Source organism: Mesoplodon bidens (assembly GCF_964165515.1).
Source record: "Mesoplodon bidens genome assembly, chromosome: 4".
NCBI classification, from domain to species: domain Eukaryota; kingdom Metazoa; phylum Chordata; class Mammalia; order Artiodactyla; family Ziphiidae; genus Mesoplodon; species Mesoplodon bidens.
Window position 1 is genome coordinate 142178242 of NC_138160.1, and position 15757 is coordinate 142193998.

The window sequence follows — 15757 nt, forward strand, 5'->3', positions numbered from 1 at the left end:
AGACCAAGGCGGTAGTTCTGGGTACCGCTGGGGACAATGCGGGCGCTAGAAGCGCAAAGAGGCGCTGGGCGCGTCCCACTCTCGGGGTGCTGGTTCGGCCAGACGAGCCTTTAGCCTCTCGTGGCCTCTGTGTGGCCTCCATGTGGACTTCGAGTGCCCTTTTGTCCCCCTGGGCGCAGAGGTCTCAGATTTTCCTACGGATGCTGTGTTTACCTTGGAGGTAGAGTATATGCCTAGGATCCTAGGGTATTCCGTTGACTTTCTGGGCTAGGAACAGAGGTTAATGGGGGCTCTGTTCTGTCCTATGCATGGAGACGTAAAGTAACCGCCGTTACGGTGCTGGGGAGGGGAGGCATCCAGCCTTGTTCGAGAGATACCGGTGTCCTCTGATGAGGAGTGAGAACACGGCAGGTGGGGGAGAACTCAGTCTTTCATGCCTTCCCCCAGTCCCTACCAGTCCATCCAATTTGCTGACAATACCCCCATTCCTCTGATAAGAAAACCAAAGCACAGATTCCTTAGATCAGCAGGGCTGTCTGCTGAGTTGCCAGAGGGCAGGGATCACTGTTCAGTCTCTGGCAGCTGACTTAAGGCTCGAGTCTTGTGAAATAAGCAAGTGAACTAACCAAAATGCTCCAGACTGGGGACCCCACCCCAAGCCTGACTGAGTGGAGGAACTGGAGCCCTTCCGCCTGTTATGACAATGCACAGAAGGAGAGAGAGGTCTCAGAGAACCAGAAGGCAAAAATTTATTATTAACTGGTTTCAACAAGAAAATGAGTGGATACACCTAGAAACACGGATAGTATCTCCCCCAACAGCAGGCAGGGTGGGGAAGGAAGGCAGGAGGGGTAGGCCTAGGAGATTCCCCTCTCTGCTTCAGCGAAGTGGGATCCCAAGGACAGGGCCAGGTTCCCTCCATCCAGCTGCAGGCCCCAAGACTACCTCACGCAGGTAAGCCCAGGACTGCAGCTGACGGCAGGAGGCTGAGCAGCCACGGGCCAGGCTTAGGGCGTAAGGTGGATAGAGGGGTCCAGGATGTGACCCCTCTAGGCTGACATCACCAGGGGGGCGTCATGGGCTGAGGGTTCTGCAGATATGACATCACCACAGCAGAGATGGACAGCCTGAGATGGGAGAGAGGTGTCAGTCCAGGATGGATAGGCTTGGGGTCCCCTTCCCCTCACCCAGGAGTCCCTCCCTCTCCAGATCCAGCCTCACATGAAGCTACTCATCATCTGCTTAGTGTCCTCAGAGCTCCGGGAGTTGGCAAAGCTGATGAAGGAGCAGTAGACAGCGACCCAAGCGCACCACTTCAGCTGGAAGAGGTAGGTGGATGGGTGGGTTAGGTCGGTGAGAGGCACCCCAATGAGCCCCCACAAGGACCATTCCCAGGCACCGGTTCCAACCCCAATTCCACCTGATGCAGCTCAAACCCTGAGCCCCAGGAGTCTCTCAGTTCCAGACCCCCATAGTTAACTCCAGGTACCCGAGTTCTGGTCCTACTCCCTGTCCTGCATCTCTGACCCCACCATGTCCCCTCAGGCCTAAGGAGCCTGGCCTTTGACATCCCCCATCGTGCTATGGACCCCACATTTTCTCCACCAGTCCCCACCAAGTTGCATTAAAGCCTGGCCCCATCCTCAGACTGACGTCCTATGTGCCACCCTGACCCGGACACCTGGCTTCCCCAACAGCTCTAGCCTTCTTCACCCAGCATGACTCCAGCCCTGCCCCCTCAGCACTGGTCCTGCTTCATTCTGAATCCACGCCTTCCCCCACTGTCAGGCGGAGCTACGGGAAGGAAACTCAGCCCTGCCCACCTTGAGCATGAGGCCACACATGCTGAAGATCATGCCGAGCAGGTTCATGTAGTCCGGTGTTGGGTCATCCAAGGCTGGGTTACACTCGCTCGGCGGGGGCTTGTACCTGCAGCAGGGTCAGGGGTGCTCAAGCTCTGCCCCCAGGATGGGCAGGTGCTCCCCTGGGCCTCCAACCCACAACGTGAGGCCCATTCCCATCGTTAAAAATAAAACCACAGGCCCAAAATGGAGTCATTTATGCTAGGCCATGCCACTGAACTGGGGCTTAGTACCTCACCTAATTGGAGCTTCAGCCTCCCCAAGAAATGTAGTCTCAACCAGTCAGTCAGGAATTTTCTGGTCAGTACCAATGAAGTAGTCTGTCACATGGGCCCCTCTCCCCTCTCCATCCCCCAAAGGAAGAGGTAACCCACCTAATAAGACCCTTTTTTCCCAAAAAGGAGGTGACTTAATCTGAAATAATCCTTTCTTCTGTTTATGACTTCCTTGTCCTGTCTTTAAAAACCTTTCCCTTTCTGTAGCCCTTTAGAGCTCCCCTCTACTTGCTAGATGAGATGTTGCCTGATCCATGAAGCCTTCAATAAAGTCAATTAGATCTTTTCTTTTTTTCTTTGGGGTACGCGGGCCTCTCACTGTTGTGGCCTCTCCCGTTGTGGAGCACAGGCTCCGGACGCGCAGCCCCAGCGGCCATGGCTCACGGGCCCAGCCGCTCCGCACCATGTGAGATCTTCCCGGACCGGGGCACGAACCCATGTCCCCTGCATCGGCAGGCGGACTCTCAACCACTGCGCCACCAGGGAAGCCCTGTCAATTAGATCTTTAAAATTTACTCAGTTGAATTTTGTTTTTTCAACAGATCTGGTGGCAGCGACAGGATCCAAACTAAACCTCTGACAGCATTCGGGGACAACGAGAAACAGAAGCATGGTACCCATGAACCCCTTTTTGAGTCCACTGTCTTTCTCGCCGTTTCTGGGAGCCATGGGTGAGTTTCTCTCAGTTCTGACCTCTGCTCTCTTTGTCACTCCCAATCTAATTGGCTCTCCAGCCAGTTCCCCATTTGTCTGGAATCACCAGTTCCACGTTGGGAGCTGCTGGTAGTTCGGACCACAGTTCCTCATTTGGTTGGATACCCCCAGCCTTGGCTCTGTTCCCAGATTCCATGTTAGGAACTGCTGGCGGTATGGTCTGCTGTTCCCCGTTTATTTGGGATCCTTTCCCAGATTCCACGCTGGGCACTGCTGGTGGCAGCTGCGGTTCCCCATTCGTTTGGAATCAGCCCACAATCCCCATGTGGGGTCTGCGGGTTCAGTCCTTTCCCCCAGCGCCAGGTTCTGTGTAGGCAGTTGGTGGTGCTGCGCACAGGGCCTTTTTCTTGGCCAGGCCGCAGTAACTGGTTACAGCTGGAATGTTACGGTATTCATGTTTGTCTGTCTTGCTTTGTGTAGATAAAGCCAGCTAAGAGAGATGGGAGCTTTCACCTTTAATGAATCAAGCATGCCACCCATCAGCACACCTGCCTTTTTTATGTCTAAGAACTATAATCCCAAAAGCTGTAAATATCTACAAAAATGGCAAAATATTACTAAAAACAACCTAGAATTACAGTGGCCACTGTGGGGAATGTGTCGGTGAGACAAGATTGTTTATTTCAGAAGTGCCTTTGAGGGACTTCCCTGGTGGCGCAATGGTTAAGAATCTGCCTGCCAATGCAGGGGACACGGGTTCGAGCCCTGGTCCGGGAAGATCCCACATGCTGCGGAGCAACTAAGCCCGTGCACCACAACTAGTGAGCCTGCGCTCTAGAGCCCGCGAGCCACAACGACTGAGCCCACGCACTGCAACTACCGAAGCCCGGGGGCCTAGAGCCTGCGCTCCACAACAGGAGAAGCCACCGCAATGAGAAGCCCACACACTGCAATGAAGAGCAGCCCCCGCTGTCCACAATTAGAGAAAGCCCGCACACAGCAACGAAGATCCAACACAGCCAAAAAACAAATAAATAAATTTATTAAAAAAAAAGAAGTGCCCTTGAAAGTGAGGGTTTCCAAATTAAGCAAACAGAATGGGATACCTATTTTCATTGGTATATGGAAGCTTCCAAAAGGCTTCAAGTTTCCAAAATAGCTTCATTAAAAGATGGGTTACAGGGCTTCCCTGGTGGCGCAGTGGTTGAGAGTCCGCCTGCTGATGCAGGGGACACGGGTTCGTGCCCCGGTCTGGGAAGATCCCACATGCCGCAGAGCGGCTGGGCCCGTGAGCCATGGCCGCTGGGCCTGCGCGTCCAGAGCCTGTGCTCCACAACAGGAGAGGCCACAGCAGTGAGAGGGCCACGTACCACAAAAAAAAAAAAAAAAAAAGATGGTTTACAAAAAGGCTAATGAAAAATCAGAAACACAAGAAGTACCTAAAACAAAAAAGGAAGGGCTGACATGACTCCTACTGCTCTCCTCTCTCCTCTTTTTTTTATAAGGCTTTTTTTTTTTTTTTTTTTTGGCTGCGTCGGGTTTTCGTTGCTGCACGCGGGCTTTCTCTAGTTGCAGAGAGCAGGGGCTACTCTTAGTTGTGGTGCATGGGCTTCTCATTGTGGTGGCTTCTCTTGTTTTGGAGCACGGGCTCTAGGCGTGTGGGCTTCAGTAGTTGTGGCTCGCAGGCTCAGTAGTTGTGGCTCTAGAGCGCAGGCTCAGTAGTTGTGGTGCACAGGCTTAGTTGCTCCGCGGCATGTGGGATCTTCCCGGACCAGGGCTTGAACCCGTGTCCCCTGCATTAGCAGGCGGATTCTTAACCACTGCGCCACCAGGGAAGCCCCTCTCTCCTTCTTTACCTGAGTACTCATGTTTTACTGATTTTCTTTCTGAACTGCTTTTCCACTCTGAAGGGACTATTCAACAGTTACCATGTAAGAGAGAACTACCCAAGGTTGCAGACGAACCTCCTCGGATACCTTTCACTCTTTGGTCAAAGATGGAACTAAGGGCCATAGTTAAGGCATTTCCTAAACCTAGGGAGGAACCCCAAAAGTTCTTTGAAGAATCTGGAGTCATTTTCAGGGCCTCGACCCCAGGCTGCAAAATCTTTATCAGCTTGTGCACATGCAGGTAGGACCTGGTGAAGCACCAAATGGACACAGGAAGCAAAATGGCAAAACCCAGAGGATTATCTTCAAGATCCTCAACCAGAAAAAGGTGGCAAAACAGCACCTGACCTTTTATAAGCCATTCCTAGAATCTTCCCTACCCCAACTGATCAGTCTATTATTAAACATGCAAACCAAAGAAAGATGAATCGGGCCAACTTTAAGGCACGCTTGGAAGCTCTCCTCCTATGGCATTCTGGTCCCATATAAAAGAGTCACTCAACCTGCTCTTAGCTGCCCTATTTACAAACAGATTATCTCCTGAGATTAGTGCATTGATAAAAAGACAGAAAATAGGATGGGAGACCACCAGTCTGATGGAGCCAGTGACCATAGCTGAGCACTTTGAAACGACCTTAGAGCAAGACCACAAGCAAAAATTTTCCAAGTTGTTGGGCTTCCCTGGTGGCGCAGTGGTTGGGAGTCCGCCTGCCGATGCAGGGGACACGAGTTTGTGCCCCGGTCCGGGAAGATCCCACATGCTGCGGAGCGGCTGGGCCCGTGAGCCATGGCCGCTGAGCCTGCGCATCCGGAGCCTGTGCTCCACAACGGGAGAGGCCACAACAGTGAGAGGCCCACGTACCGCAAAAAAAAAAAAATCACTGAGCAAGGTGACTCCTTCAACGGGAACTTTCTTTTCTTAGCAGGGATCGAACCCATGCCCGCTGCATTGGAAGTGTGGAGTCCTAACCACTGGACCCCCAGGGAATTCCCAATGGGAACTTTCTTTGACGTATTTGATTTTGCCTGGTTTGGATCCTGGGGGCCATGGCTCCAAAGTGCACTCCAAACACTGTGAATTATCTTGTTTATTATAATAATCTCCCTGGTGCACTTAATCTCTCAAAAGCTTTAAATGCATACTCACTGCCACTACCCACCAAGCAAAAGATCTCCTTAAGACTCGATCATCAGAAAAGTAACAAAAAAATGACGAACTTAAAAACTGTGAACCTGAAGCCAGCCAGGACCTGTGACTATCACAGGGATTAAGCAAAAACATCATAACCTATGGTTAGCACACAAAGGAACAAGAAAAACTGCAGGAACCTCAGAGCAGTAGCTGAGAGTGGCACTCATGCCTTAAGTTTTGCTCACATCTCTCAGTTAAGCTGAGAGTCTGATTAAGGTGGGGAGGGTGGGAGGAGGGGGCATTGTTAAAAAGAAAACCACAGGCCAAAAATGGAGTCCCTTATGCTAGGCCAAGCAAACAAAGCAGGGCTCAATACCAAACCTAACCGAAGCTTCAACCTCCTCCTGTGTAGTCTTAACCGGTCAGTCAGGAATTTTCTGGTCAGCACCAATGAGGTAGTCGGTCACATGGGTCCTCTCCCACCTCCATCCTCCAAAAGGGAGACGAGGTAACCCCACCTAATAAGACCCTTTTTCCCCCGAAAGGGAAATGGCCTAATCTGAAATCACCCTTTTTTCTGATTATGACTTCCTTGCCTTGCCTTTAAAAAACCTTTCCCTTTTTGTAGCCCTTTAGCGCTCCCCTCTACTTGCTAGATGGGATGCTGCCCAATTCATGAATCATTTGATAAATCCAATTATATCTTTAAATTTTATAGCTGAATTTTTTTGTTTTGTTTTTTAACACCATGACAACTAGGATCCTCACCTCAGCACTTTGTTGGGCCTCCGTGGGTCCGACATATTGTTCGCGGACATAGCGAGTCGCACCTCTTCCGCTGCGGGAGTCTCAGCTTCCGGCGGCTTCCGGCATGGAAACGGAGGATGGCTTTTAGAGTAACACCCTCAGCCCTCGCGCTTCCGTTCCTGCCGGCGGGAGCTGGAACTACCCCCATCCAGGGGACAGAGAATTCGAAGAAGCCAAAAATGTTCCAAGAAAACAGGACGTAGGGGAAGAAACCGAGAAGCTGGAAACAAGCTTCAGTGTTTCCAACGCTTTCTCCAAAAAGCCTAAACGTTGAACCCGGAAGTGAGAAATAGGAAGTAGACTATGGAGGACAATAATAAGGTTACACCAAAGCGTGGGTTCCCAGGGCAGAAAGCCTCGGTGCGGGCAACTGTAAGGTGGCGAGGAAGGGAGGGCGGAGCAATGGCTTTCCCGGAGCCAAAACCGCGGGGCCCGGAGCTGCCTCAGAAACTGTTGAAGACGTTGGACTGCGGGCAGAGGGCGGTGCGAGCCGTGCGATTTAATGGTGAGCGCCCTTATCTTCATTCCGGGTCCTACCTCCGCCTTCTGAAGTCGGCGGCCCAGTAACCCCCTCGTGGTGTTCCCCAGTGGATGGCAATTACTGTCTGACTTGCGGCAGCGACAAGACCCTGAAGCTGTGGAGCCCGCTGCGAGGGACGCTACTGCGGACGTACAGCGGCCACGGCTACGAGGTGCTGGACGCGGCAGGGTGAGCCGGGGGCCAGGCCGGGATCGAGGCGCTGAGGCCGGGATCAGAGGTAGACGCTGATCTTCCCTGCTCTGCCCTCTAGCTCCTTTGACAACAGCAGTCTCTGCTCCGGCGGCGGGGACAAGGCAGTGGTGCTGTGGGATGTGGCATCGGGGCAGGTCGTGCGCAAATTCCGGGGCCACGCGGGGGTGAGTGCAAGCAAGAAAGGGCCTCGTTAGAACGGACCGGAATTGCGTGTAGGTGGTGACAGGGACCCACCCCTCCCCACGCAATTACAGCGCAAGGATCCTTCCCCACGGCCCCGCCTTCACCAAGCCCTGTCCTTGCAGTTCCTCCAAAAACTTCCACCTCCCCTACCCCTAGCCTTTTCCCTTGCTTTAACTAGCACTGGGAACCCTGCTTTTATCCCCATCCTCCAAAGTCCAGCCTTCTCTAAGCGGCTGTTCCTGTTTTGCAGAAGGTGAACACAGTGCAGTTTAATGAAGAGGCCACAGTTATCCTGTCTGGTGAGTCCGGGGCCTAGGCAGGTGGGCGCAGGGGGCTGCCCCGGGCCCCCCCAAACCTGATCCACCTTCATGCTGACCTCACAGGCTCTATCGATTCCACCATCCGTTGCTGGGACTGCCGCTCGCGGAGACCTGAGCCCATACAGACGCTGGACGAAGCCAAGGATGGCATATCCAGCGTGAAGGTGTCAGACCATGAGGTCCTCGCAGGGTGAGTGGGTCCAGGACCTTGCCCGTCCCCAGGTGCCACTGGGGATCATAGCTCTGTACTTAGATTAAAATCTACTCTCAAAAAAAGAAAAAAAGGGCTTCCCTGGTGGCGCAGTGGTTGAGAGTCCGCCTGCCGATGCAGGGGACACGGGTTCGTGCCCCGGTCTGGGAAGATCCCACATGCCGCGGAGCGGTTGGGCCCGTGAGCCATGGCCGTTGGGCCTGCGCGTCCGGAGCCTGTGCTCCGCAACGGGAGAGGCCACAACAGTGAGAGGCCCGCATACAGCAAAAAAAAAAGAAAAAAAAAAATCTATTCTCCTCACTGCACTCACAAGGCCTTGCATGGTCTGGTCTCTGTTGTGCTCTCAGTTTTTACTCATTCCCAGGCTCATTTCTGTTAAATATGCCACACATGCTCCCACCCCAGGACCGACTTTTGCAATTGCTCTTCCTGTGCCTGGGCTACCCTTCTACTACTTATTCAGAGTGTGTTTGAGCACCCCCTGCAGGTCACATTTTCAGTCAATGAGCATACAGGAGTGAAAAGATAGGAAAACAAGGAAAAACCCCCGCTTACATAGGGTTGATATTCTACCTGCAGGAGACAATTTAAAAAAAAAAAAAATTCCCATGCAGGGCTGCCCAAATGTTGCCACAACCTGAGGGAGTGCCGATACCACCACTGGGGGCATTTGGGCTGCATGGCCTGGTGGCCTACCCAGTTCCCACACCTCCCCCCCTTGGACTGCACATGGTTGGCTCCTTCTCATCCTCAAGTACCAATTCAAACGTCACCTCCTCGGGGAGCTGATTACCCTCAGTCAGCAAGGCTTCACGTTGGCAGCAAGTGCTCCTGGCTTGGTAGCGGCTGTGTCCCAAGCTCCCACACAGGGTGTAGCCCAGAGAAGGAGCTCAGTATAAATCAGAAACAGATGCAGTGGGACCTGATTGGCCCCTGGGGCTGAGTCTCAAAGCCAGTGCCTCAGAATTCCACTCATGAATTCACTTCAATGCATGTTTTCTGGGGCCGGTCCTGAACATGACATGACAGTGAAGGGTGCCCAGGAAGGGCAGGCACCCAGCCTTGCTCTCAGGGCCCTGGCCAGGTGAGAGGGTACAGGAACACCGAAGCTGGAGCCCTGGACCTGCTGGCCCCTGTGATGCTTCAGCTGGATCCATCCTCTCTTGCAGCTCCGTAGATGGCCGGGTAAGGCGCTATGACCTGAGGATGGGGCAACTCTTCTCAGACTACGTGGGCAGTGAGTGTGGCTGGGGCTGTGAGGCAGGCAGGGAAGGTGGGGGCAGCACGGGAGACCCCAGCCTGACCTGCTTGCCCACCCCTTCCCTTCCCCCAGGCCCCATCACCTGTACCTGCTTCAGCCGGGATGGGCAGTGCACCCTGGTGTCCAGCCTGGACTCCACATTGCGGCTTCTAGACAAGGACACAGGGGAGCTGCTGGGCGAGTGAGTCCTCAGGGCTGTGGGGCCCCTCCCCCACTCCCAGTAAGGCCCCAAACCCCCACTGATGCCACTCACACCCAGGTACGCGGGCCATAAGAACCAGGAGTACAAGCTGGACTGCTGCCTGAGCGAGCGTGACACGCATGTGGTCAGCTGCTCCGAGGATGGGAAGGTGTTCTTCTGGGACCTGGTGGAGGTGAGCCTCTGCACCGGGGGTCCTGCCCTGTCCTTACCTGAGTCACTCCCAGGCCTTTATAAGGGAGTGCTGTTAGAACTGAGGGCTGGAAGGAGTGAAGGGATGAGGCGAGAACATTCCTGGCAAAGGGCACAGCATGTGCTAAGCTTTGGGGTTGTGGCACACATGCATCAGTCAGGACATAGAAGCACTTTGGATGGCACTGGCGGCAGCAGAATCCAGGTCAGGCAGGGCCACTGGGACTGACCCTGGAGTAGGAGGAGCGGATAGTGGCATCTGACCTCAGGGGAGACAGGGCTGTAGTTGTTCAGGAAATCTGAGCTACCTCTGAGCATCCCTGTGGTATCCAGTCCCCAAGCCCTGTGAGCCCTGTCCTGATGTCTCAGCCTGGTGGGGGTGTCAGGATGCGAACTGAACAGCCAGGCGTAGTGGGGTCAGAGCTGGGGCTTGGCCAGAGAAGTAAGCCTCCTAAGAGGATGGAGGGAACCGGGGGGCCCTGGAGAGTCCAGGGGCCAGCTCTCCCTCTGGGAACTAAGAAGGTGCCAACGTTCTGCCTACTTCTCGAGGTTCCTGTAGACCGGAAGTCACCCTGAAGGGGAGGGCACATGAAGGGACACTTTCCAGGTGGAAAGAGGAATGGTGGCCTGCTTGAAGAACTGTGTTTGTTGAGCTATGACTGCAGGGTGATGAAGGGAGCGGGCATTGAGGCTATCAAGTGGGCGGGTGAAGCCCAGATGGCGGCAGAGGGGGTGGGAAGCTGGGACCCACATGTGACCGGCCGTGGAGGAGGGTAGTGGCTGAGAAGGTGGAGAGAATCAGCAATCTCTGGGCATGGTCTAAAGGTAGAACCAAGAGGATTTCCCGACAAAGGGATGTGAGATGTAAGAGACAGATTCAAGATGTTTGACCTGAGCACCTAGAAGGACAGAGTGACTGAGGGGCTGAGTTTGTGGCTGGTTAAGTTTACAGTGTCTCGGAAGTACTTAGATGTATGTGGCTGAGAGCGGGGGAGAAGCAGCTGAGGGGAGGGAGACACACTGGTGACACTCCCAACCCCCTCACTCCACAGGGTGCCCTGGCGCTGGCCCTGCCTGTAGGTCCCAGTGTGGTGCAGTCGCTGGCCTACCACCCCACGGAGCCCTGCCTGCTGACCGCCATGGGGGGCAGCATCCAGTGCTGGCGGGAAGAGACCTACAAGGCGGAGGGTGGCACAGGCTGAAGCCAGGGGACCCACGACCAAGGACAGAGAGAGAGACACAGCCTGAGAAGGACCACTGACCATTTATTCTAGACATGCTGCTGACCAAGGAGTTGGGAGGAGCTGGGTCTGCAAACTAATAAATAGAGGAGGTGGTGAGGCCTCCCTGGGGCTACACCGTCTAGTGTTCAGTCCTCATTCTTCTCGGGCGTGAAGGCATCTACCTTCTGGGCAAAGGTTTCAGCCACGAGCAGCGGAAAGACCAGGGAGGCATCAGCATAGACCTGTGGAGGGGACTCAGGTGAGCCACGGGACCCAAGGCCGTACCCCGGGAGACCCTGTGCCCCAGCTGGCTGGTCGGCCCTCACCTTGACAGGCTGTGCGTCCACCCGGATCTTGCCCCAAGAGACAGCTTCATCTGGCCGGGCGCCCGAGTCAGAGCCATCAAACTCCTGGGCTGTGTTGATGTAGACAGCGTAGTCAGCACCATTCCGCTGTAGGGAGGGGCAGAGTGGGCTGTCAGCCACACAGACTCCAAGGCAGGGCACTGTAGCTAGAGGCGGAGGGACGTGTTCCAGGTGAAGGAAGCCCTTGGCGGCCTCTCACTCCAAGGGAAGGGCCCCACGTCAACATCTGGGCAGAGTGAGGGGTCACGGGGTGCTGGGCAGACAGTGGGCAGTGTTGCTCCAGACTCGCCTCCTAGGTAGCAAGAGCCCTCCCACATCTGCCACCAGCTCCATAGAAGACCTCCAAATCCAACTTACCTCTCCCCTCTCTATGGCCCCCACCCTGGTCCCCTCATTTGTTCCCCCCAGAGCAGCCAGAGAGCGCCTGAGAGCACCTGAGTGGCTCTCAAGGCCCTGCACGTTCTGCCTGTCACCTCCTCCCACTCTAGCCTTCGCCGGCCTCCTATCTGTTCCCTGACCTACATCAGGCACCTCAGAACCTTTGCACTGACTGGTCCCTCTGCTGGGAATTCTATCTCGCCCCCACCCCCCAAGACAACCACATGGCTCATGGGACCACCCCCTGAAAAACCTCTGTTCGCAGGTCACGTTTCCCAGGAAGCTTTCCCTTTTATGAACAGCACCCCTTTCACTTGCCATCTCGTCATGCTCCCTTATTTTTCTCCATAGCAATTACTGCCACCTGATATGCATGTCACCTGTTTGCTATCTCCCCCCACTAGAACATCAGTGCCAGGAGGGCAGGGGTCTTGGCCTGTCTAGTCCACAGCTGTCTACCCAGCACATGGCATAGGCCTAGTACACAGGCCTGTCTGCATGACAGGCCTGAGTGCCACCCCCTACTAGGGAGCACACACACTCCATCCCTGCTCACCATGAGGTTGGCGTTGGCAATGTGGTGCTTGACCATGCCACCGCCCAGGATGATCATCCCAGTGCGCTTGGCGAAGATGGCCTGTGTGTTGATGAGCCTCAGGTCTGGGAAAGAGGGCTGTGTCAGGCCGCGGGCCCAGGCAGCCCCCCTCCCCCGCTCCTCTGGAGCCCCAGCACCTTACCTTCAACGATGTCCAGGACCAGGCCTGGGTTCTTATAGGAATGGAAGAAGATCATGTCACCCAGCGAGCCATCTGTGAGTGCCGGGCTCAACACAGGGATGTGGTTCTGGGAAAGAGCAAGACAGGAGAGCGGTTAGAGCTTAGAGCCCTGCAGGGGCAGTCTGGGAGCATCCCCTCCTCTCTGCCTGATTCTGGGCAGGGAGCTCAACTTCACTTGTGCCTGGCACATAAAGAATGGTAGCTCTTGGGCTTCCCTGGTGGCACAGTGGTTAAGAATCTGCCTGCCAAGGCAGGGGACACAGGTTCAAGCCCGGGTCGGGGAAGATCCCACATGCCGCGGACCAACTAAGCCCGTGTGCCACAACTACTGAAGCCCGCGCGCCTGGAGCCCGTGCTCCGCAACAAGAGAAGCCACCGCGATGAGAAACCCGTGCACTGCAACGAAGAGTAGCCCACGCTCGCTGCAACTAGAGAAAGCCCGCGCACAACAAGGAAGACCCAACGCAGCCAAAAATAAATAATAAATTTATTTTTTAAAAAAAGAATGGTAGCTCTTGTTTTTCTGATTGCTGGACCCCAGAGCCTCTGAGGAGCATGGGACCCTACACCAGGCCCCATGGGGGCTGCTAAGCACTGCCCCCAACTGCTTCCCAGTAGTCTAGGAGGAGAGCCAGAACACAAGGACCACACTCAACAGCTGTGGGACCTCAGGCAAATTGCCTAACCTCTCTGTTTCTGAGGTTCCTCACCTAGGAGTGGAAATGATAAGAATAGTACCAACTCCCCAGGTGGCTGTAAAGATGAAACAACACATGCCAAAGCCTGGCAACTTTGCCCCCACCCAGCCCCTCACCTTCTGGGCCCAGTAATACACTGACTCTGGGTTGTTTATCTCCTTGCCAAGCCGGGCGATCATCTTGGAAGGCGTCCACTTCACACCCTAGGAGGAGACATCAGCTTCAGCAGCGGCACCTCCCCTGACACCCACCGTGCCACCCCCCCTCAGGTTCCTCCAGCCTCACCTCCGTGTTCTGCTCCAGCACCATCTGGTCCAAAATGGGCATCAGCCAGTCCTCAAACTTGCAGTAATTGTCATTGGGCACCAGCAGGTTTCCGATCCTGGGGACAGGAGGCATGTGGGCATCAGGGTCCAGGACCCTCAGCCTGGCTCCCCTACCCAGCACCACTCAGGGCCCCCCACCTGTTGATCCCGTTCTCACGTAGCTCCTTCCCCCTGAGGCTGAACTCGCCCAGGTATGTGGGCGCCAGGCACTTGATGAGATCCTCCTCCACACCCCCAGCTGTGGTCACCAAGACGTCCACCTGCAGTCACAAGGCAGTGAGGTTGGCCAAGGAAGGGAGGCCCTGCTTTCGTACCAGGCAGGACTCCTAACTCCCAACTCTCATCCAGTGACCCTTGTGGGGAGCTCTGCTGCAAAACAAAACTGACCCATAGTTCCCTATCTCACTCCAATGACCAGTAATCTTATTGCCCATTAAGACCCAGAGAGGCCAAGGCCACAACCCCACCAGGTCCCCACCATGTTGTGCTGCACGAGGTAACGGATGGTCTCACGGATGCCCGAACTGATGAGGTTGGATGTGTAGCCCAGAAAAATGGTGCAGCCGGTGAGTGGGCGGCAGCTCTGGGTCAGGTCTGCATGTTGGTCTTCATCCTGAGCCAGCGGCTCTAGTTTCTTCTCTATCTAGGTGTGTAAGGGCAGGGTCGAGTTAACCTCTGGCCCCAAACTCCAGCCCAAGGACCCCAGGTGGGTTTCAGAGACAGACTCCGCGCCCAGGCCCTGCCCACTGAGGGATATGGGACCACTTCTACCTGGAACCAGGGAATGAACACCCCGGCGCAGGCTCCGCCCTTTCCACAGCCCAAGTCTCAGGTCACACACTCAGGCTTTGCCTCTTTTCAGGAATCACTTTTGCAGTCCCGACCCCCCTCCCCACAGGGAAAAGCAAATCCAACCTCAGGTCCCGCCCTGCCTTAGGCTCCTCCTTCAACCCCTCCCTCAACTGCGCGGTCTGGCCCCAGACTCCGCCCATCCCAGAATACTTGCACATGTTGCCTATAACGCGCCCCCTACCTAGAATCAGTCCCAACCCACTCCCCAGCACAAAAACTCGCGCCCAGGAGGGGGGTCTCCGTCTCTCTCCAACTATCGGACGAAAAACACACCTCCTCCCAGGGAAGTCCCGCCCCCAAGTACCCCACAGTGCTACTGGAGGCCACGCCCCCTCAACCCAGGAAGTCCCACCCAGGCCTCACCATGGCGTTGACTTGCTGTACGGCGCGCCCGAAGTTGGTGGCCTGGAAACCAGTGGTGCCGAAGGCCTCCAGCAGTGCGCGGTAGTTCACGCCACGGTTGAAGTCGTAGCCCCGGACCTGGGCGCTCTCGGACGGCAGTGCCGAGCTGTGCTTCAACACGGCGGCCAGCGCCGCCGCGGGCGCCTCCCTCTCCAGGGGACCCTCCATGCTCCTGCGGCCGCACTGTCAAATCAGAGCCGCTCCAGGCCAGGCCTCCGGCGGCCTCGAACACCTCTAAGCCGCAGCACGCACAACCTGCGGAGGGCCGGAAGTTATATTTGTCACATGACCCGTCGACGCCCGGAGTCCAGGGTGCAGCCTTCTTTGCTTGTGTATTCCGTAGTACGGAAGCCTCAAGGAGCCATTATTTCCTGTTTCTCGTGTTCTCAGTCTGAGATGAACGAGGAGCCCGCTGGAAACCCACCGCGTTGCGTGGCGCTTGCCCGTTCGTTTCTGTCCTCTCAGAGAGAGAGGATGGCTTCTTTGACGTCGCCCTTGGACAGAATTCGAATCACCAGGAAGTATCAGATAGTTTCTGCCTCTGAGCGTCGCTCGTCAAATGGGATAGTGATCCCTGTTCGTGTCTCGCAAGTCTCCAGAGCCTCCACAGGCTGCATAACCTTCTGGTCTTCCTTCCCCTGGCAGCTGCAGCTGTCACCTCCTCTGGGAAGCCTTCCCTGACCTTTTTCTGGGTAAGAGACCTCCTCTGAGATCCAGGGCTGACATCTCTTTCCCTCCAGCAAGACTGAGATCCTGGAGGGTGGTGTCTGTATCTCATGGGTCCTCCAAACCATGCATAGGGTCTGGTCCAGAGGGACCCCTTTAATCACTCACTCTGCAGTTTATGGAGTCTACAGTATACACTGGGCTTTGTGCTGGGGGCTGCATATTTATCAGTGAACAGAATGCAGACCCTGCCCTCCTGGAGCCCACAGTTTGGGGAGCTAAAAGGGTAACAACAGTGGTAAGTGCTATGTAGAATTAAACGGGCTGATGTGAGAGTCCATGGGGTTGGGGGT

The 15757-nt window shown here is 55.3% G+C and overlaps 3 protein-coding genes and 1 long non-coding RNA gene across 7 annotated transcripts; 2 read left to right on the forward strand and 2 right to left on the reverse strand.

Moving 5' to 3' along the window:
• Window positions 1-2: 2 nt before the first annotated feature.
• LOC308615839 lies at window positions 3-4177 on the forward strand. Its single transcript, XR_014015633.1, has 4 exons — window positions 3-220; window positions 1210-1328; window positions 2680-2808; window positions 3479-4177. It is a non-coding gene; the product is annotated as an uncharacterized lncRNA (long non-coding RNA).
• WDR83OS (WD repeat domain 83 opposite strand) lies at window positions 727-6704 on the reverse strand. The gene is made up of 4 exons (XM_081231662.1): window positions 6581-6704; window positions 1824-1929; window positions 1222-1319; window positions 727-1127 (listed from the first exon to the last, which is right to left on the reverse strand). Exons 1-4 carry the CDS (start codon window positions 6628-6630, stop codon window positions 1061-1063), a joined length of 321 nt encoding a protein of 106 aa, XP_081087788.1. The 5' UTR covers window positions 6631-6704; the 3' UTR covers window positions 727-1060.
• A 98-nt stretch (window positions 6705-6802) lies between these two features.
• On the forward strand, window positions 6803-11076 carry WDR83 (WD repeat domain 83). 2 transcript variants are annotated; one of them, XM_081231658.1, is made up of 9 exons: window positions 6803-7124; window positions 7208-7328; window positions 7411-7516; window positions 7786-7834; window positions 7919-8045; window positions 9236-9303; window positions 9400-9508; window positions 9587-9701; window positions 10771-11076. In XM_081231658.1, exons 1-9 carry the CDS (start codon window positions 6923-6925, stop codon window positions 10918-10920), a joined length of 1047 nt encoding a protein of 348 aa, XP_081087784.1. In that variant the 5' UTR covers window positions 6803-6922; the 3' UTR covers window positions 10921-11076. The 2 variants fall into 2 exon arrangements, with proteins under 2 accessions (XP_081087784.1, XP_081087783.1); XM_081231657.1 differs by having other exon boundaries at window positions 9236-9508.
• DHPS (deoxyhypusine synthase) lies at window positions 10964-15039 on the reverse strand. Of its 3 annotated transcripts, none has more exons than XM_081231659.1 (9): window positions 14700-15039; window positions 13963-14127; window positions 13623-13744; window positions 13444-13540; window positions 13275-13361; window positions 12422-12527; window positions 12241-12344; window positions 11268-11393; window positions 10964-11183 (listed from the first exon to the last, which is right to left on the reverse strand). In XM_081231659.1, exons 1-9 carry the CDS (start codon window positions 14904-14906, stop codon window positions 11088-11090), a joined length of 1110 nt encoding a protein of 369 aa, XP_081087785.1. In that variant the 5' UTR covers window positions 14907-15039; the 3' UTR covers window positions 10964-11087. The 3 variants fall into 3 exon arrangements, with proteins under 3 accessions (XP_081087785.1, XP_081087787.1, XP_081087786.1); XM_081231661.1 differs by lacking the exon at window positions 14700-15039 and adding an exon at window positions 14518-14601; XM_081231660.1 differs by lacking the exon at window positions 13963-14127.
• Between the last annotated feature and the right edge of the window lie 718 nt (window positions 15040-15757).